Source organism: Crocuta crocuta, unplaced genomic scaffold (assembly GCF_008692635.1).
Source record: "Crocuta crocuta isolate KB4526 unplaced genomic scaffold, BGI_CrCroc_1.0 scaffold168, whole genome shotgun sequence".
Taxonomy (NCBI): domain Eukaryota; kingdom Metazoa; phylum Chordata; class Mammalia; order Carnivora; family Hyaenidae; genus Crocuta; species Crocuta crocuta.
Window position 1 is genome coordinate 1,151,874 of NW_027532591.1, and position 21,761 is coordinate 1,173,634.

Consider the following 21,761-nt stretch of genomic DNA (forward strand, 5'->3'; position numbering starts at 1 on the left):
ACGATACAGGAATGACCCAAGATAGCCCCTTAAGGAGAAATCTGTCTAGCAGAGAATCCAAATGTGCAAGGGTGCCATGACAATACTCTATGGGACATGCAATGCTACAGGTGTGTGCAAAATGCAGCTAGGCACCCAGCAGAAAGGAAGCAGCTCCGTCTCAGGTGAAGAAGGACAGTGAAGCAGAAGGACAGGTGTGATGTTTTGAATGGACTTTGAAAAGTATGCAGGAATTCACCATCCAGAGACAGAATGAAAGAACATTTCCAGGAAGAGAAAAAAGGAAGAACAAAGACATAGGGACATGGATGCAGTTGACTTGTTCAGACTGAAGCATGAGGTGTAAAGTGGTAGAAAGCAGATGGGGTGGAGAGGGTGCTCACAGGGGAAGAGATGTGCTGACAAGCTGCAAATGAAGGTCAAGTTGTAAGCCAGAGCTTTGAAGAGAAAGAAGAGGAACTGGAACATTAACCTGAAGGTAATGGGGAGCCGTGGAAGGAAGGTGAAAGGGAGTATAACCTGATATGTAGCTGAGCACTTTCCCACACTGTTTGGTATCTTTGCATGTTACATGCCTTTCTCTGTAACCAAGGCTCCTGATGGGCAGGGGCTCTCTAGGTCCCCTGACACCCAGTGCACAGCCTGACACATGGTGGGCTCCGGTGTGCTGAGTAGCTGATCATTCCCCCCCATCAGCACACACGTCCAAATCCCACCATGGATCCAGGCTTTCCAGCCTGTCACCGAGCCTGAGCCTACCCCGCACTCAGAGACCAGCCCACCTTCCACGCTCATGCTCTATCTCCCCACAGAGGCTCACCTGGCCTGTTCATTTTTTTCTGATTTGCATCCACCTTGATGGGACCTTTTCAGCTTTAGCTCTGTGGCTATGTTACTGTGGTCCGGATAAGTGTGCGGTCTCAGCTTTGGTCATTAAGGCCATGTCCCTGAGGCTATGCTTTTGGGTCCATACTAATGGCCCTCCCCAGGGACCCTCACTGAAGGGTGACCCAGACCAAACAGGCTCCCACCAGCACATGGGTAAAAACTGACATATTATAATTATCCACAGTGAGGGGAGAAAACTAAGATTAATTTTGAGTCAAAACATGTAATTTTCCTTTAAAGCCAGAACTACTCTTTCACTTACATTATTTGATGCTTGGGTGGAAAATAATACAAAAAAAGGGGACACACTCAAGTCCCAAATCAGAGCCTGCGTCCTGGGAATTCATTTCTCAAGTATTGCCGACTAACTGAGAGTTCAGTGATATTCATAGTTTGATGAGACAAAGGTGTGAGGATGGAGGGGGAGTTTTTTGTTTTAAATTTAAGGGTGGGTGCATTTTCCTCAAGTTCTCAAGGCTGGGAACTTTGAGGAATGACTCTCCAGCTCTTTCCTAAAGAGGCTCCAAAGTTTAGAGCAAGGGGGTCCTGTGAACAGTTGAATCCAGGGCCCTGAGAGCTCCCTGCATCCTTTGCACCCAGTTTCAAGTTCCCATGTCCTGTCCATCTAGAGGAACTCTTTGCTAACTGATGCTAGAACAGCAGCCTGGGAGGCATGGGGCTTGGGCTCAAGTCCTGGTTGTGACCAGTGCTGTGTGCCTCCTGGACCTCGGCTTCCTCATCTGTGTCATGAAGAGGGCCTGCGTCATTGCTGGTCTCCCTGAGTGTCAGCACCATCTCACTGATAGTGAACAAGCTAGAAAGAAGTCTAAGGGATCATGATAATTTTATTCAGGCTGACAGAGGACCTGAAAGAAACAATCCCCAAATTAACTTGTAAATGAGAGCCTATGAATTCTTTTGAGCGTTCTCAAGCTTTGCATTTTTAAGAACTTTAACCAATCAAGAATGACTTCTAAAAACGAACTGAGCCCTTTTCTCTAGAGGTGAGCTCCTCAAAGACAGGGTCATGCCCTAATCACTTACTCATTCAAGCACTCCCTTCCCCCCAGGGCCTGGCATAAAGTGCTGGTTTTCCTAAGTGAATGAATGAATGAATGAATACACGCGTGCAGGCTCTGTATGGTCTAGGCTACTGTGGGAGCACAAAGAAACAGACATGAACCTCCTGAAGGAGTGTTTAATCTACCAGGAAGAGGGTGGGGGGGCACAAACACCCTGGATGATTAGTGAACAATCTGAGACACAATATGAGCCAGAGCACATTGTTCTGTAGACTCTGTGTGGAGACATGGGCTCACAGTATGGTGGAAGGCAGTCCTGAGAGGCATCCAGACCAACCAGAGGAGTCCAGGGACTTGCCCCAGGCTGTGATGAACTGGTTGGACATCTGGGGCTGCAACCCAGAAACCAGAGGAGATGGAAACATTTATTCAGCACCTACTGAATGCCAGGCACTCTACCAAGCTTGTATCTAATCATTAAAACAATCTTTAGAGATTTTAGTTATTGTCCCCACTTTAAGGTAGAGAAAGGTTTCAAGAGGCCAAGAAACTTACCTAAGATCCCACAGTTAAGATGAGCCTGAGACAGAATTTGAACCCATACTGATAGTGAGAAAGGCTTCCTGCTTGAGCTGGAGCTTAGCTGGATTTCAGTCTAGCTTTGGAATGAAGAAAATCCTAGGCCAAATTCTGCCTCTGCCAAAATCTCTTTGACCTCAGGCAATTTTCTTCACCTTTCTGAGGTTTCTTTTCCTCATTCGTATTGTAGGGAATATAATATATATGAAGAGGAAATAGATCATGTATAAAAAGTGCTTTACTCAATAAATAACAGTGAGTAATATTGTTTTTGTTAATGATAGGGTGTGGAGGAGGGTGCATCAGTGCAAAGGCCCTGAGGCAGCAAAGCATATGGGAAAGGTCATGGGCAAGGTCAGTGGGAATACTGGTCTGGCAGGAGAAGTAAGTTGGACATCATTCTGTCCAAATTTTAGGGAGGCTGGATCACTAGAGAGTAGGAAATGAGGCCAAGAGGTAAGGCAGGGCCAGCACAATTCCAGATGCCATTGGATGTCACTGTCCAAATGCTCACTGGGCTTACTTCCAGGAGGCATGGGGATGCCCAGCACTTTGGGCTCTGGTCCAGCTCTCCGGAAGGATACTTGCCCCCTGACCTTCTCTCCTCACTTACCCAAAACGTTGACTCCAGCAGAAGACCTGATGTAAAGCTTCTTAGGGGTATGTCCTTTTTAGCTCGGAACCTTCTCTCCTTGAGGGTCTATTATGTTCTAAGGGGATACACGTATGCCTGACAATATGCAGTATGGTTTAACACACATCTCATAATAACCTTCCAGGTGAGTGCCATTGTCCCCACTTTACAGATGTGAAAATGGAAGGATCAGAGACCTTATGAGCCTAGATGAAATAGGAGTCCTGGAGGATGAGTAACCGGATGAAGTAGCACATGGAGACACACAGACTTACTTGGAACAACAACTGGGCTCAGTCCCCCAGCAACTCCCATCCCCATGGACTGCCATGTCAGACCCAGAAACGTGACCACCCCACACTGTCTGACACTGTGATGATGCCTTATGGTCAGAAAACATGCTGTTAAGTTCTTCTGCCCCATACACCCTGTGGTAGGGCAGGGATTATCTTTCCCATGCCACAGATGGGCAACTGAGGGCCAGAGAGAAGCCCAGGGAAGTTGCCCCTGGACACAGAGCCAGTTAAACAGGACGCAAGCCACACAGTTCTGCTCAGTCACTTACCGCAGCCTCGGCATGGGAATTGTCACTTTCTCGACCAGGGGGTTCAGCCGATAATAATCCAAAAATGTTCTTGCCACATTCCTTCCCAGCTTCATATCTGCAATAGTGTGCGTCAAGGAGCAACTTTGAAAGGAGACCGAGTCAGAGGAAAAAGAAGGCTGGTAATAAAAATGATAACAGTAACCGAGGCAGAAACACCACTCACCATTCTAAGCTTTTGGTATGTACTGCCTTTTTTGATTGTCACAAAATTTTAGGTACTATTATTTTCCTCATTTCACAGATGAGGAAATCAAGGAACAAAGAAGTTAAATAATTTTCCCAAGGTTACAGGACTAGGAAGGAGAGGAGCCAGGATACGGGTCTAGGTTGTCTTACCTCAAGGCTCTCTTCCTGGCTTTTGGAATATACTGCGTCCCTCTGGGAATCACTGGGCTTCCACGGTCTCACTAGTGTTTGTGGGACAGTGAAATGAGTTTTCACCACCATCTTCAAGAAGTCCCCACACTGGGGTTGGACGTGGCCCAGGACACGGAAACCAGACCCGATGGAGCACCTACTGTATTCCTGGCTTGGCACTGCTACTTTGTTTACCTATGTGTTTTAAACAATCCTGTAAGGAAGGCATCTTACTCTCCTTTTTGCTCTGGGAGGTTAAGGAACTTGTCCAAGGCTGCCTAACTTAGGCACTGGGAGAGCCAGGACTCCGATTCAGGAATGTCTGACTCCAGAGCAGTGAACATTCCACCACCCTGGGCTGTTTCACAACCTGAAGGCACCTTTTCTGTCAAGGGCTGAGTCATCCCAGGCCAGGGCCTGGGGAGGAGGAAAAACACCAGACAAGTTGTTTATGACAGTGAGATGTGCCGCAGGCTCATCGTGCTCTGGGGCCGCCACCTGCTTTCTTCCCCTGCGTGTGACCAAACTTCTCTGTCCCCTTCTTTACATAGTTCACAAGCGGGCATTGGGCATGGCCTCTCTGACCAGCAGACCCTGGTCTACTCCTTTTAACCTAGTCAGGCTCTAGTTGGCTTGGGGAGACCAAATCACCACTGTGTGTGCTGACAGCAAGACTACAGGGGTGCAGAAGAGAGGAGAGGTCCTTGCGGACCGGACTAAAACAGTATCAGATGCATCTAATCCAGTTTCTGGCCCTGCCACCTTCTGTGTTTGGCACACTGTATTTTTCCAAAAATGTTTGCAACAATATTTCCCAGTTCACATGGTATTCTATGTTATGACCTTGACCCTTCTTCTACCGAGAGGTGTGGTCTCCTCTCTTTGAACCTGGGTGGGTTTGTGACCCACTTGTGACCACAAAAATGTCAGAAGTGGTCAAAGTGACCCCGCGGGCCTTCTGAGGCAAGGTCAGTAAAGATGTCACTTGCCCCTTGCCTGCTGGACACTCCAGCTGGGCTCCTGCACCTGCACGCAAGCAGTCTGGCTGCCCCGAGGCCACCATGCTGTGAGGAAGCCTACTCGCCCATGAGGGGTTGCACGTGGAGGCCCTGTCACTATGCAGAGACACGACCAAAGAGAGACTCCCGCCAGCCCGCGGTGCCGCCAGCACACTACTGTCTCTGCTCCAGCAACTGCATCAAAGGCTCCAAACTAGGAACATTTCATTCGATGGCGCCCTCCCCAAATTTTGGACCCATAGAAAGCACGAGACAAGAGCTAGTGTTTTAAACGCTCGTCTGGGGGAGGTGTGTTATGCAACAGGAGAGCCCTAGAACAGTTTCCCGTAAGCGACTCCATCCTCCTGAGCCTGGGGCCCCGCACCCATGAACTGTGAACAAGGGCCGCCTCACTGGTCCTGGGCTGAGGTGTGGGCGCTGGCGAAGTAAGTGAGAGAGTGAGGGACGAGGGAAGTCTGAGCCCATGCTCCGCAGCCTGCCCTGGCAGCCAGACTCAAAGCCACCCTCCAAGAAATCCGCATTACCAAAACTCTTGAACCTTGCAAGGAAACGGAGTCAGGCTGCCACTAAAATGTCCCCTGTGAAGTGCTGATCATTTCAGATGGGCTCTGGTTGGAAGGCAGGGTTTTAAAGGTGGGAGTTGTCTAGGACACCCTCTGCCTTTCCCTCTCTGACCATGTTACAGATCCCTCAAACCCTGAGGGCCTCACGCCAGGCTACTCACTGCAATGGTCCTGTTTGAGTCCAGCAAGATAGGGGACCCGGCTGGGAGGAGGGGAGAGACGACTCAGACATTGTCAGTTAAAACAAGCTGTCTTTGGAGGAGGACTGAGGACCCGGGCAAGGAGAAGCCTGGCTGGAAGCCTTTCCAATATACTGCCCAATAGAGAGAGAGCGAGAATGCAGAGTTCTCAACTTTGCATTGCCAACAAACATCTCCGGATGGCCTAGAAGCTGAACATGTCTTCTGCATATTCTTCTGTGGCTCACTGATCTGTTTCTCGCAGAGGGTAGGAACAGACAGCAGGTGGGGTCAAGACCACCGACTCACAGAAGCAGGGGGGCTTGGCTGGGATGGTGTGAAACCCAGACTGATTTGGGGACTTCCAAATCAGTTCAAACAGAGCTGTCTGAACTCAGGGGCTGGTGTCAGTAACGGGTATTTCCAGGACCTTCAACAGCTAGCAAGGGTTTGGGCATGTACTGTCCGCTCTCATTCATTCGCTCATTCATTCTAACATTTGTTGGTCTCCTCCATACGTATGCCGGGAGGAAGAGTGACAAGGACGGGGTTAGAGAAAGAAGAATTAGACAAACACAGGGGCCAGTCAAGAGGAGGAAACTAGCACGTCCCAGCTGACTCCATCACTGAGCAGCCTGCTGCCCCGTCAGCTTCCCAGCTGTTTATTGTAGAGCTCACCCTGTGCACCGTACAGTGGAGTTACTCTCGCCAGTCCCCGCCGCAATCCTGCAAGGTCAAAGTACCATTCGACACATATTTTGCAGAAGAAGAAACTGTAAAGTAGGAAAGTTTGTATAAGTGACCTGGAGTCCTGTGGCCTGAGGATGAGGTAGGTAGCATGTGAACCTGAGGGTCTTTTAACACGGTGCATATGGCTTCCCCTCTCTGGAGTGTGATCATACATTCCAATACTAAACTCCATGGACATGTAGAAGGACAGAAGGACAGTGAGCCTCGACTGGGGGAATTGTGGAAGGCTTCACGGGAGTGGGTGGGTGACAAAGATTTGAAGGATGAGGATGAATTGCAAGGGGGAGGAGGAGATGGGATCAGTGGCAGCACGGAGTGTGGCCGGGACATATGACCCTGAGCCATAAAAAAGACAGAAAAGGAGCCAGGGACTCAGGCAACCTCAGTGTCGAGCAAAAGGTGAGGCTGCAATGGAAGGCTGTGCACAGATCAGGGAAGGCTTTGAATGCCAAATTAAACTTCTATTCCATAGGCAATACAAAACAGTTGATATGGGTATCTGTGGTCATATCTATCATTTGTCCACTCTCTGTGTAGTTATTGATCATTTGCTATGTTCAAGCTCTCCGGAAGTCTCAGGGTATACTGTAGTAAAAAGTAATAAATAAATAAAACAAAACAACTAAGACAATGGTTCTTAAATCTAGAAGTGGAGACAGATAATGAAGCAATAAAAACTCAAACAAATATACGGTTGTGATTGTACTCGTATAGGATGAAAATAAACAGGGTCTGTAAGAGAGAGCGACGGGGTGCTGCTTCAGAAAGGGGATGTGGGCGGGCCTCCCTGAGGGGAGGACGTGTGAAAGAGTGGACAGGGGCAGCGGGAAGGGTCCCTGGGTGGGGAGAGGGTCTGAAAGGGGGCTGGCATGGAGGGACAGCCAAGGGTGAGATTACGTGAAGCCTTATTCTGGGTCACCTGAAGGAGTCTGGATCTTCTGAGAGAATGGGAGGCTGCTGAAGAATTTTAAGCAGGAAAACGAGACGGTCTGATTTATAATTTTCAAAGGTCACTGCTGTGCTAAAAATAAGGCAGCAAGAGTGGAAGCAGGGCAGACGGGCCCGGAGACTACTGCAGTGGGTCCGGGGAATAGACAAGGGGCCTCTGGACCAGGATGGAGACAACAGAGATGGGAAGGTACTTTTTGGGAGAGGAACTGGCAGGTTGGCCATGGGGCCTGAGGAGTGGGAGCGATGAGCAGCGGCCTCCCGTGCATTTAGCCTGAGCAGCCGGGTGGATGCGGTGCCGTGACTGGGAGTGCAGAAGCCTGAGGGTGGTGGAATAAGCTCAGGGAAGAGACTCGGAGTTCAGTGTGAGTTCAAGATGCCACTGAGACACTAAGCAGCCAGGTCCTAAGTTGGAAGTAGGGAGAGAGGCAGATCATGGAAATGGTTTCTGAACCGCCAGTCCTCTGGGACCCTCAAGCCGCAAGCTTGCTGACTGTATGGCATGTTCCGCTCGGCCCAGCTCTCCACCTCCCGCTCCTCCTGTCAGAGGACACCATTCTCGAGCATCCTGAGGTCTCTCGGAGAGTGGCAGTGACTGCGGCCCCCTCTGTTCTCCTGTCTCAGGGCCTGGGATCTGGTGCATTGAATGAGCACATAAGCAGGAATCAAGAGACCAACCTGGTTTCAATCAGCAACTTGCCATGTGACCTTGGCCATCTCCCTGCTCTGGGCCTAACTTCTCTATGGGTAAATGTACGGTCTCTCGGGTCCTTGATAGCATTAACATGGTGTGTTCAATACAATAAGCTTATGAAAAATCCCATCCTCATTCTTTCATCAACAAATATTTACTGAGAACTTGCTCTATGTTGAGTAGTTTTGGGCACTCAGGATACACAGCAAACAAAACTCACAAAGATCCCTGTCTTCATGGAATTTTGTTCTAGTTATGGGAGACAAACCATCAACCGTACACATCCGTAAGTTATTGAGAACGCCAGAAAGTGAAAGTGATAGTGCTATAAAGTAAGGATGAAGGACAGTGTAAGGGGAGTACAGGGGCACATTGTCGCACTAAGTACAGTGGTCAGAGGAGCCTCCCTGAAAAGGTGGCACTGGAGTGGGCTTGGAGGTGGTGAAGGAGTCGGCCAGCACCCAGGAGCAGGATCCTCCTCATCAGAAACACAAGCCCTGACCAGCCATTTCATTTTTGGCCTCTTGCTAAGTCCAGCCCAATCCCACTACTGGAGACAGTAGTCAGCCTTGGGGATGAGCTCCCCCTGATGGGAGTCAGAAACACCTCCTTCGTGACTCATGACAGCTTCTTGAGGAAGGTCCTCCCTACCTCTCTGAGCAGCCCCAGAGGGAACACATCTCACACACACCTTCCTGCCTGGCCTGTGGCCTCCCTTCTCCATCCTGCTCCTTCCCCTTCATCTCTGCTGCCGTCTCCATACTTCTCACTCCCTGCAGCTCTTCCAGAACCACCTGTGAGCCCACATAGCCTGGCCGGCCCTGAAGGGAGTCAAGGTCCAGCCCCACTCATCAGATATCCTATTTCACTCCCCCTTTCTCCATAGCTGTGTGCTGTGGCCAGCTCTGATTACCATCCCCATTTTGCAGATGAGAACTTGGAAGTGACTTGTCTAGTGAGGCCCATCAAGAACTGGCATAATGAGGACTGAAGCCCATTCATTCATTCATTCATTCATTCATTCATTCATTCATATATTTAGCAAGTGTCTTTTACATGCCAGATGCCATTCTGGGACACAGGGAAGAGAAAAACATAGTCCTAGTCCTCATGAAGATCTTTCCTTGCTATCATCCTGCCTCCAATAATAAAATTTAAGTCCTACTTGCTCCCTGTTTTGAAAGCCCCACCTCGGGGTGCCTGGGTAGCTCAGTCGGTTGAGCGTCTGACTTCCGCTCAGGTCATGATCTCACCGAATGTGGGTTCGAGCCCCACGTTGGGCTCTGTGCTGACAGCCAGCTCAGAGTCTGGAGCCTGTTTCAGATTCTGTATCCCCCTCTCTCTCTGACCCTCCCCTGCTCATGCTCTCTCTCTCTCTCTCAGAAATAAATTTTTAAAAAAACATTAAAAAAAAAAAAGAAAGCCCCACCTAGAATTCTTTCTCTGCTCATACTCCTGCCCTTGCCAGCAACAGCTAGTCATGGTTAAAAGGGAAAGATTAATTCTGCAGAGTGGCTGGCCAAGGAAAAGTGATTTCTCCTTGGCAAGGCTGACAGCACTGCTGGCATGTTAAGAGGCACCTGTCTAGGGGCCTGTAGGTAAAGCCAGAAGAACAATGTGACAGTGAAATATCTTTTGCCTCTGCCTCCTTCTCCCCTCTTCCCCCGGTGTTGGACAGGTGCATGACTAAACAGGTGAATCCTCCTCCAGGGCGTAGTGTGGGGGCCGCAGAGGTCACTGCAGATTCCTTTCCAAAAGCAGGTGAGTCCTGACGCACCCCTAGGTGAGGATGCCTGTGAATGCGGAGAGCCAGGGAGAGCCAGAGACAGGGAGGACATGGAGACACAGCAGGAGGGAGGAAGAGACAGAGAGACAGGCAGAGGCAGAGACCAAAGAGAAAGAGATGCAAACAGCCAGGAAGATATGAAGAGAAACCCATCAGGATGGAGCAGAAAGATAAGGAAGATCATCAGTGGGGGCTGAGAACAACTTGAACTTGAAAAGTGGAAGGAAACAGAGTGAGGAGCAGAGAGACAAATAGGAAGCGACTGGCAAAGGCGGGGGCGGGGGAGGGAGAGAGAGGGAGAGAGAAATGTAGACAATGGGGAGGGAGAAAGAGAAAGGCAGAGGGTGGAACAGAAAGAGTCACAAGCAAGCAGAACAACACAGGCTTTGGAGGAGACAGCGCCAGACAAACGGGGAGACTGAAATAGAGGCAGACGGCGGAGACGGAAGGGAGGGACAGGTGAGAGCAGGGAGGCCTCCTCTCTGACACACAGACGCAACTCAGGAGGGTAGGAATGTTGTGAGAGGAAGGGGGAGATGAGCGCACACATGTAAATGGTGGGGAAGATGCCCAAATCCCGGAAGAGGGAAACCAAGGTGGGGATCCGGGAGGCTCTGGACTGGTTTCCCATAGCTACTGTGATGAGTCATCACCAACTCGGTGCCTTGAAAGAACGGACAAGTATACTCTCACCGTTCTGGAGGACAAAAGTCTGAAATTGGTTTCAAGGTGCTAATGGGGCCACACCCCCTCTGAGGGCCGCAGGGGAGAAACTGCTTCTGGGCTCTCCCAGCTTCTAGTGGCCGCTCTGCACCTTGACTTATGACCTCATCACTCTGGTGTCTGCCTCAGGGCCACACTGCCTTCTCTTCCTGTTGTGTGTCCAGTCTCCCTCTGCCTCCCCCTTATAAGGATGCATGTGACATTTTGGGCAAGCTACTTAACTTCTCTGAGCCTTAGTTTTCTCATCTCCAAAAATGGATAATGCTACCTACCTCGCAGGATTCTCATGTTTAGAATATATTAGAAATTATATATCCAAAGCACCTAGCACAATACTGGCAGGTAGTAGCTCTCTTTATTATCATTATTACTTATGAACCTGTCATCTTCAATAAAGCCCGAGCTCTTCAAGGACAAGGGTGTGTAACATTCAAACCTGTTTCCAAAGCCATTTAACTCAGGTTAGGACTACAGCAGAGGCAAGGAAGAAACAAACAAGGTAAGAGGGAGAAAAACAGGAAACGAGATAGAGAGAGAAAGAGGAAATTATTTAAAACATTTTCTGGATGTTCAGGGAAAGGTCTTGCAGGTCCCTTCCATACTGCATGCCTCAGTTTGCTCTCTGTAAGATTGGCTAGAGGGTGACCTCTGGTTCTAATCTAGGTTTCACTCTACCCACTCTGCCCCAGGAGAAGAGGATACCCTTTCCGGCCATCCAGATCAGGGCAGACTTCTCAGGCACGGGGGCAGTACCTCCACTCTGATGGGGTATTTGGAAAAGAAATCAGGCTGGACGCTGGCTGGGCTAGAACAGATGGAGATCTGACCGTAGGAATAATGTGCCTGAGTCTGGACAGGATGTCCTTTGGGGATTTTTGAACTTCAGACCACATTAGGCAGGTTGTCATTCATTCATTATTTGTTACTCATTTATTCATTCAATAGACACTTTGCAAGCACCTCCTGTGTTTTGAGCCGTGTGATAGGAATATAGACTACCCTGGGCAGTTAGAGAGAACAAAACAGGAACGGTCCTGCCTTCACACCGCTCACAGTCCAGGCGCTATCAAACTTGTGGACTGGATGATTCTGTTGTAAGGAGCATCCTTGGCTTTTCCCACTAGATACCAGCTGAACCCTCCACCCTGTTGTGACAACCCCAAACTGTCTTCAGACTTTGCCAAACATTTCTGTGGTGTGTGTGTGTGTGGGAATTCCCAGAGACACTGGTCTAAGGGATGCACGATATCTGATGGGGTGCAGCAGGTGAAATGGGGGTGGTGGGCACGGGCAGGAGCTTTCGAAGCGGGCGAGAACTTGACCAGCTTGCCAACCTGGGAAAATGTCATCCCCGAGTGCTCCTTGGAGGCAGGCCAAGGGGAAAGGAACGGGACTTCACAGGCTGTGTTGACCTCCTAGGATGGCTGTTTCAGCACCTCTGCTCATTACCTGGGCAGGGAGAGTGGCCTCCTTCTGTGTCCTGCACCCCTCGGCTTCTGGCCTCCTTGCCCTGGATTGCTGGTCTTTACAGCTCATCTATCTCAGGGCCATTCCTCACTCAAGAGGGAAGTTCATTTCTCCTCCCATCTCCCACACTCCAGCTTGTTTCATGCTCTCTCTCCTCTTCCCACTCTCCCGCCACTTCCACGTCGGGAACTAGCACTTTCCCAGCAGTGCCTCCCCTTCCCCACTGATGGCTGACCACAGCTCTGGAAATTCGCTCACAAAGTCTGCTGTGCTTGCCCAGCTGGGCCCCACTCAGCAATTGGCGGGGCTTGGACTCGGCTCAGTGCTAGAGGCGGCTCTGCTTCCCTGAGGTGCTCCTAGATATTTTCAGAAGCTTCCACTGATACACAATAAAAACAAGACTAAAGACCAAAGTCAATATTTGTGCAGCAGCATCTTGGAGCAAGAGGGAGGCGGAGAAGAGAGGCATAATAAGTGGGAGGAGCTCCAATGAGTCCTGGTCCAGGCCTCAGGTGTCTCTGGGGGGCTGCACGGCCTTGCTTGGGACAAGTGTCATTTTCCAATCTGGAAAGTCAGGGGAGGGGCTGACTTGCTGATGTTGTGAAACCTTTCAGCTCTGTGATGTTTTGGGAGCCTCTAGATTCCAAGTTCCTTCCTACCTGAGGAAGTAGAGACTCCCTGGACCCCCAAGTATTACGGGGCAAAAATTTATGCATATGTGTGAATTTTCTGGGGAGGATATTCATAATTTTCCATAATTTTCAAAGAAATCTGTATCCTTCAAAATGTTAAGAATCTTTGCTCTAAAAATGGATGGGGATACTTGAGTTTACCATCATCTTTAGGTCATATTCCTTCTCATTTTCTGACTCATTCACTTTTTATACCGTGACTCTTCTGGGGTTAGTGAGAATCTTGTGCTGGAGCGTGCAATCAAGCTAGGCTTGGAACAGTTAATGGGATATGGACTCTGTCCCAGGTACCCCTGAATTACCTTAGAGGAGCTCAGAGATTCCAGTGGTGCCAGTGCACTGGAGGGGGCAAAGGAAGAGCTAAGCAGGGGTGGGGAGGGGAGCAAAGTAATAATCAAAACTAGCCTAGAATTTAAGAGGCCCGCTAAAGGGTTTGCTGAAGGGACAGACTATGGGGTCCTTGATCTTTAAAAGAAGGCCTCTCCTAGTTCCTTATGTCTTCATTCCTGACTCAGCCTGAATTTGAAGCACTTACATGGATTAAGGGAATAAACAATATCCTGTGAGTCAAGAGACCCATATATGAATGTCAGCTTTTACCAAATTGCTGTATGACCTGGGCTGGGTCACTCACCTCCTCCTGGGCCTCACTTTCCCCATTTGTATAATTAGGAGGAATTGGCTGTGCTACAGTGAAACTCCATTATAATACCTTACTCCTGGTTACCTCCTTACATTTTATCCTCATTTGGGGACATTTTTGTTCCATCTTAAGCAAAATAGAAATGATTCCATCCTTTAAATTCCAATCTTTAGGGCCCTACTGGCTCTAATGTTTTATGATTTTCTTTCCTGCCCTTGTGTTACTTCCTTTTTAACTGTTGTCTTGAACCTGAAACTCAGGGGATGGAGCTCATGTTTATTATCATTTACTATCTTCTGGGCACCATGCTATTTATTACGTGCAAATGAGGTAAATTTTATTATTCCCATGTTACAGGTTAGAAAACTGAGGTGCAGAGATGTCACTTGTCTAACATCACTCAGCTGGCAATTGGAGGTTAAGACTCAACTCAGGTCGGTCCAACCGCAAGGCCTGAGGTTTTTGGGAATTATTATCATGCTATAATTACATTACTATTTTAACTGTCTTAAGATGGATTTATTAATTTATTCAATATTTATTATCTGCTGTGTAAGGCTCTGGGTGGAATGCTATGGATTTGGAGATGAGAAGTCAGTCTTGGTCCTCAGCAGCCCTTAGGAAAGACATGTAAATAAAAACTGCAGTGCAGGGCAATGGCCTTGATGGCAGAGGGAAGTAAGGGAGGCGGGGGCACAGGAAGTGAGACTTAACATTGGAAAGACCCCAGAAGACTTCTTAGATGAGGTAATACCTGCGCTAAACTGAGTAGGGGGCTTTTAACTGGGATGAATCTGCAGTAAGTAACTTCGTCAATGAATAACTGAGAATTTACTATGCACCAGGTACTTTTCTAGATGCTGAGATACAACGGTGCACATGTGCTCATGGAGTTCGCAGCTCAGCAGGGGAGATAGTCAATAAACAAACAAATGTAGAATGAGGTTGGAATCTAGGGGACCTAACGAAAGAGTAGGAGCTGCCCAGGTAAAGAGGGGACGATGGCACAGGATGGGATCCCTGAACAGAGGCAGAGGCACATGCATGTGTGCTGAGGCCCGGTGATCCCCTCAAAGACTGTATGACATTTGGTGAGGCTGGAATATATTCTACAAGATGAAGAAGGAACCAAGAGAAATACACAAAGACAGGTCTTTAGTGTCTCATGTGGTGTAATGAACGTGAACTCTATGCTACAGGTAATAAGGAACCATGGCAAAGTTTTAAGGGAGGGAGAGAGAGTGTTAGATTAAGCTTCATAACGATCATTCCTGCAGCCCTAGTAGAAGACGGTTTGGAAGGACCGAGACTGGAGACAGGGAGGACAGTCTGGTCTGGGGAGGATGGGGAGGACTTGAGCTGGGACTCTCACCGGGGGGCAATAAGGAAGGGACAAGATTAGAAATACTTGTCATTGTAAAATGAATGTGAGTTGACTGCTGAATGTGGGGTTCTAGGAATGTGGGGTTCTGGCAGAGGCAGAAGAAGCATCGAGGGTACCACACCAGGTTCCTATCTTGGGGAGTCTGGTGGTGGTGGTGTCACCAGTGACCCTGGATATGAAGTCTGAATGTGGCTCCTAGAATCCAGGGAGCACTGTGTCCCTTAGAGTCCCTTCCATGGCCCTCTTCTCAGTTAGGAGGGTTGCCGAATTTTATTTTGCTGCACATTTGTGTCAAATGACTCTTATGATTCCTACACGGAAGCACCACTGTAATGTCTAGTACTGGCATTCCCTTGTATCGCGTGCTCTTTGGTTCCCCATCAGGCAAACCCAAAGTGAGCCTACAGACACGATGGGTAGGAAGCCAGGCCTGAACTCCCCATGAGACTAACACATTTATCCAATTTTTAAAGAACGGAATCTATGTTCTCAGGAACTTTTCTATTCTCACTCTCCCACACCTCTGATGGGCCAGCTGGCCTGTCTGCCTGTCTGCCTGACTGCCTCCCTCCCTCTGACAAAAGCTAATCAGGATCTGCTCAGTGTCAGGATATAAAACATGCCTGTTCCACGTCTCATTCAATCCTGCTCTATTTTAGTAACAGTAAGACAACAAGTCATATTGTAACCCATGCTGTCATTTATCCCTTGAGAACAGGACTTCCTCAATCAGGCATGTGCCACTTCGCACTCCCTCTGTGGCACAGCCTGTGCCTGAGAGGCTGTCACACACCTTCTGCCTCACTGCCTCTAGGTAAAGTCTGCTCATCCTTCAGCCCTCAGCCCAAATTCCATTTCTTCAAGAAAGCCTTCCCTGACCTCCTGGACAAACCAGCAGCTGCTGTCAGCCCTGCGCCCCTGGCACCCCTTCATATAGGCCTCTCGTGTCTGTAACTATACGCGCCTGTGTGGTTTTTAGATAAACATCTGCCTCTTCTACTAGACCACCACATTCCATGATGGCAAAAACTATGTTTTGTTCACCATAATTTCCCTTCTGCTTGGCAGTGTATGACACATGTGGTGTTCAATTAGTATTTTGCTACTAATTGTGGGAATTTGGAGAGAAGTCTAGGTGTTTGAGGACTTCATTAGGAGGAGAAACAGGGCTTACTTCCTAGTGACTAATGGTGAATGTGATTGTAAGAATAGAGATGCTGAGGGGCACCTGGGTGGCTCAGTTGGTTGGGCGTCCGACTTTGGCTCAGGTCATGATCTTATGGCTTGTGGTTTCCAGCCCTGTGTCGGGCTCTGTGCTGACAGCTCAGAGCCTAGAACCTGATTCCAATTCTGTGTCTCCCTCTCTTTCTCTTACCCTCCCTTGCTCATGCTCTGTCTCTCTAAATCTCTTAACAATAAATAAACATTAAAAAAAAAAGTATATGGATGCTGAGCTGTGGGGGTTGGGCACAAGGAAGGTTGAAAGCAAGCATCACAAACTCCAGAAGGTAAAGTGACATTGTTCTTCCTCTGTCACTCCTAGGAAAGTAGGGTTCCTGGTAGAGGCACTCCTGATGAAGAGGAGAAGGAGACTATCTCTGTATGAGAAATATTTCCGAGGAGCCCACGTAAGGTCAAAGATTCATAGATGAAAAGGTTTTGTGGAGGAAATAAGTCCCCTCTAGTTCCAGGCAGGTGGATCTGGGGGTCCAGGGGCCACATTTCTTCCATAACTAGCTAGTTCTAGCTATAAGGTGAAACCAATGGAGTACCACTGGGCCTCCAGGGACACGCTATCCTATTTAGCCAAAGACTCTCCGAACAATGCCCCATCTAGGCAGAGCTGCAAGCCCTGAACCCCAGCCTGGAGGGGACAAAATGGATGAGGGTCTGGGAGCCAGCGGGCAGAGCTGGGTGTCAGACCTGAGCTAGCTCCCACCAGGCTGGGACTGACTGATTACACCCAGAATCTGCACAGCTCTTGGCCTCTCTCTTTCCCACTAGACTGTGAGCTCCCCGAGGGCAGAGCCTGTATCTTCCCCATCCTTGGTTCCCCACAGCCTAAGATGACTCCCCCAAGGAATGTTTGTTGGAAGAATAAGTAAATGAATGAATGCATAGACCCTAGCCAAGTGGTTCACCCCCTAATTCTATGTTTTCTTATCTGTGAAGTGGTATTGACTCCTAACTAGAGTATTGTGAAGACTGAATGACATAATGAATGTGAAAGCACCCAGTCAGTAGGGACTCTCACATAAAGTAGATGTTCAAACAATACTTTATCCTCTCTTTTGCCTTTAAGCACACTCCCAATTTCAAGTACTCCCTGAACTTCACTGGCCTTCATATATTCTAGGCTGAACTTGACAGTGCACCAAATGGCTAGAGAATCATAAAATACCTGAGCAGGAGGGTACCAACAGCGGGCATCCGTCTTGCTTTGTTTTCCTGCTTTCACAACACCCTGTTTTTCCATATTAAGCCCCCAATCGCAGTCTCTGTGTCTCAGGAGGAGCTGACCTCACCCAGAGTCAATCTGATCCTGGCCAATCTGAGCACTGAATGACTCTTGCCACTGTGATTAGTCGGGTATGCATGTGCCAAGGTGACTCAACTCTGGGACTTGTGAGAGAGGGAATCAGGGAATCCCTCTTAACCCTGACAGGATGGGATGTCCAGCAGGAGCTGCTGGCAGCCATTTTGCTTCCGAAGGGAGGGAGTCTGACAGAGAATGGTATCAATGCTCAGGGAGCAGCTGGCGACCCTGTCCTGAGGACGCTGTCTCTAGATCCAGGCATGCTTAACCAGTACTCCTTTGGACTTTAAAGTTTTGAGTGCAAATCAATTCCCCTTGTTACTTAGGTCATTTTGGATTGGGTTTTCTGTCACTTGCAACCAAAGACAGTTGACTAATACAAGATGTTGACATTTACCTCATCAAACGTCTTCATTTTACACGTGAGGAAGAGATTTGTAAAATCACATGGTCAGTTCTTATACACAGCCAATTTTCCAAATAAATCTATTGCCTCACTTCCTTTTATCTTTACTGCTGACCAGAATAGGAGCTGGTTGTCCTTCTGCCTGGGTAGGGTCATAGAATATTGATTTTGGTCACAGAACATCTAATCTTTCTGTAACAGAGAGAATTTCCTAATTCAAGTCCTCGGCAACCAGTTTTGTTTTGCATTACAATGTTTTTATCCCCCAAGTGGAACTGCTGATGACCGTCCTTTCCCTTCCACACAGTGTAATCAGCAGCAATTAATTCTAATCACAAAGAGACAGCACGGATGAACAGAGCATTAATTGGATGGAAGTAATCAGAATCTCCTTAGCCTGCAGTTGGTACCTGTATGCAAGCATATGTGAGCAGTCTCGTGCATTCATGTGTACACACACACACACACACACACACACACAGACACACACACACACACTCCTCCCCCCTCTACTCCAATCAACCAGGGCACAGGAGAGAGTATAGACTAAGCATGCTGTCTGGTCATCATGGTGTAGTATTACAAAATCAAGGACTTTGGAGTCACAAAGATTCTACCACCAACCAGTTGCTTAAAATTGGCCTCCTCGTTTGTAAAACAAGGATACACAGACCTACTTCAAAGTGCTTTGGAAGATTAAATAAGTATATTGTATGTAAAGCACTTTCCACTGGTATGTAGCAGAAGCTCAGTAAGTGCTAGTTTTCTTTCCTTCCACATCAAACACCTTTTATAGCTGGTAGAGAATAAAGCCTAACGTGACCTGAAATTTTAGATCCTTGACTGTTCTGGACTGAGTCAAACAAACTTGATAGTCTCCTTCTGATCTCCCTTTAATCCTATACCACCACTGCTCCCCATCTATCTACCCCAATACACACACACACACACACACACACACACACACACACACACACTCAGTCTGGTCATTTTTCAAGGCTTAGCCTAGACTGTACCACACACATCCTTCATGAAATTTTTGAAATTTGTTCCTAGGAACACTATTTTCTTTGAACTCCATTCCTTTTTCATGATACCTGCATGATATAAAGTATATATGGTGATATAAAGTGATATATGGTGCCTCTGCTGCCCTATCTCCTCAAGTTCCTTCACTCCATCATTGGACCAACTTCTTGAGCCAGTGGATGCATAGGCATCTGGCTTGATCCGTGTCCTAAGACATTCAGGTTCAAACTAGTCCTTGAGCATGGGAACCGTGTCTCACTCATTTTGCTGTCCCCCAGGCCTTGAGTCATGGTGATTCTTAAATATGTGATAATGGCAGTGGGTTGCCCGGGAGAAAACATCTGGGCTGGGACATCAGTAGGTCTTGTAAGGACACCCAAGGCCAATGAGCTTCCTAAGACTGGGCACGGATTCTGCTGGGCTTTCTGAGGGAAAGGATTCAGTATTACAGAGAGAGATCTGGCGGTAATTAACCATGTCCCTAGATCATGTCACACAGGATGCATTCAAATCCAAAACCCTGAGTTGGCTGAGACCTGGTACCCAAGGATATATGATTTAGTAATATACTTGCAGAAGCTCTGGCCTGGGATCAGGTCCACCTTTGCCACCAGGTTTCACAGTGATGTTGCACAAATCATTTACCCCTTCTGGGTATCAGTCTGGCCACCCCAATTTTAGTCAGCTAACAACTGTGAACACCCACTGTGTTCCTTGCCCCGGAAACACAAGAGAAATCTGATATGATTAGCTCCTTTCAAGAGCTCATTGTCTAGCAGGAATTATGAAAAGGAAAATCAAAGATGTTGTAACATCTTCATATTGTGTAGTTCTTTGTTTTTAAAACCTGAAGAATGCTCCTTATCGCCTTTAGGATAAATTGCTCATCTCCTTTACCTGGAACCACAGCCTCTTTGATGTGGCCCCACAGCCACCTACCTAGCCCCTCCCTCTCCCATGCTGACCCTGTGCCCTGGCCACACTATAGTGCCAGTCACTCCCAGTGCTCCGTTATCATTTGTGCCTTTATCCATGTGATGCCCTTCCAAAATTCTCTTTCTGTTAAACTTCTGATGATCCTTTAATACAAAGTGAAAGTATGAAGTATGCGCAGAAGAAGCATCACATCTGTAAACTGGACATAGTTCCAAATGCTATGGTTTTATGAAAGCTTCATTTTCTTTTTTCTCTTGCCTTCCTTTCTCTTCTTTTCTTTTCTTTTCAAAGGGGGAGATTAGATTAGCTCTATCAACACTTTAAAGATGCAATCACTCATTAATTTTTGTATTGCATCTTTGGAACTCAAAATCTGTCTGAGCTGTGCCTCTCCTCATGGTGTTTGAAAACATCCCAAGAGCCAATTAACTAGACTGCAGGCTATGGGCTTGGCTTCCTGGAGAAAGTTCCTTTCAATGCTGAGTGAGGTATCAAGTCAACTTCACCACACCCAAACTTCCTATTCTTAGATTCCTATTCCTGCCCTTGATTATAGTTTTCTCCCTTATTTTTAAAAAAGATTTTTGATTTTTTTAAGTTTATTTATTTATTTGGAGAGAGACAGAGAAAGAGAGCATGCACGCCTGAGCAGGGGAGGGGCAGAAAGAGAGGGAGACAGAATCCCAAGCAGGTTCTGTGTTGTCAGTGCAGAGCCCAACTCAGGGCTTGATCCCACAAACTGTGAGATCATGACGTGAGCCAAAGCCAAGAGTCAGATGCTTAACCAACTGAGCCACCCAGGCACCCCAAGATTTTTAAATTTTTAACTAATCTCTACACCCACTGTGGGGCTTGAACTCACAACCCTGAGATCAAGGGTCACATGTTCTACTGAGAGGCAGCCAGCGGCCCCTAAAGCTTCTCTCTTAAAAAATGCTGTAAGAGATCATTTAGGCCTCTTATTTCAGAGCAGTGAGGTACTCATCCACAGCTCTGAGCTTTCAGGCCCTGGTGGAATGTCTTCTTCTTCCCCTCTTGGTGAATGCTTAATCACCCTTGTAAACTCAGCTCAAAATGTATCCCATTTAGGAAGTCTTCCAAGATTCCTTAAGGCTGAATTAGTTGCCTATTTAATCTGTTCTCTGTGTTCCTACAGAATCCTGTACTCATCTTTTCTTTAACTTTAATTGTACTGTTTTTTAATCCGCACCAGGTGAAGAGACAGGTTAGGCAGATTAGGTACCAGATAACATGTGTTATGGGATGATAAAACATCAATGAAAATATAGCAAGCTGAAGAAAATTATTTTTATCAGAACTGTTTACTAATATGTAGTTGGAAGAAAATTTGAGATCCTCAGGTGATGTAACTTGCTCAAGTCATCAAGCTAGACAATGGTCTAGAATGGTTTGAATGGTTTGAATCCAACTCCAAAATCAATGCTTGTGTTGGCTATTCACTTAGTCACATGTGTTAGATGCTGACTGTGTGTCAGGCACTGTGCTAGGCACTGGGATGCAACATTTCAAACATGGTGGATAATGGCAGAACAGAGCCTAATTCCTTATGTTGGTCTCTGGTCTTAAGATCTAGGATTCTTCTGAGGCACCTGGGTGGCTCAGTCGGTTAAGCATCTGATTAGTTCAGGTCATGATCTCATGGTTCATCAGGCTCTGTACTGACAGTTCAAAGCTGGGAGCCTGCTTCAGATTCTGTGTGTCCCTCTCTCTCTGCCCATTCCCCTCCTCAAAAATAAATAAACATTAAAAAAAAAAAAAAAAAAGATCTGAGGTTCTCCAGTCCCAGGGTGTGATTTCACCACTGGAAGCTCTGCAGTCAGCCTCACCCCCTCTCCAGAAACAGGCGAGACAATTCCCCACAACAACCCCTGCTTTGCCCCCAAATCTTTGGCTGTGCC

At 47.7% G+C, this 21,761-nt stretch overlaps 1 protein-coding gene and 1 non-coding gene across 13 annotated transcripts in view; one reads left to right on the forward strand and one right to left on the reverse strand.

The window, feature by feature from the left end:
• Positions 1-21,761, reverse strand: part of AGBL4 (AGBL carboxypeptidase 4) — a 1,406,556-nt gene that overhangs the window by 13,364 nt on the left and 1,371,431 nt on the right. For 7 of the 12 annotated variants that reach the window (XM_077779724.1, XM_077779713.1, XM_077779718.1 and 4 more), the window contains 2 exons: positions 3,689-3,785; positions 2,073-2,302 (listed from right to left, as the gene is read on the reverse strand). In XM_077779724.1, coding sequence (XP_077635850.1) covers positions 2,092-2,302; positions 3,689-3,785 — 308 coding nt within the window. In that variant the 3' untranslated portion in view covers positions 2,073-2,091. Of the gene's footprint in view, positions 1-2,072; positions 2,303-3,688; positions 3,786-21,761 lie in introns of those variants that run through there. The other 5 variants (XM_077779716.1, XM_077779717.1, XM_077779714.1 and 2 more) reach the window with 1 other exon arrangement.
• TRNAG-UCC (transfer RNA glycine (anticodon UCC)) lies at positions 9,439-9,523 on the forward strand. The gene has a single exon. It is a non-coding gene; the product is annotated as a tRNA-Gly (tRNA).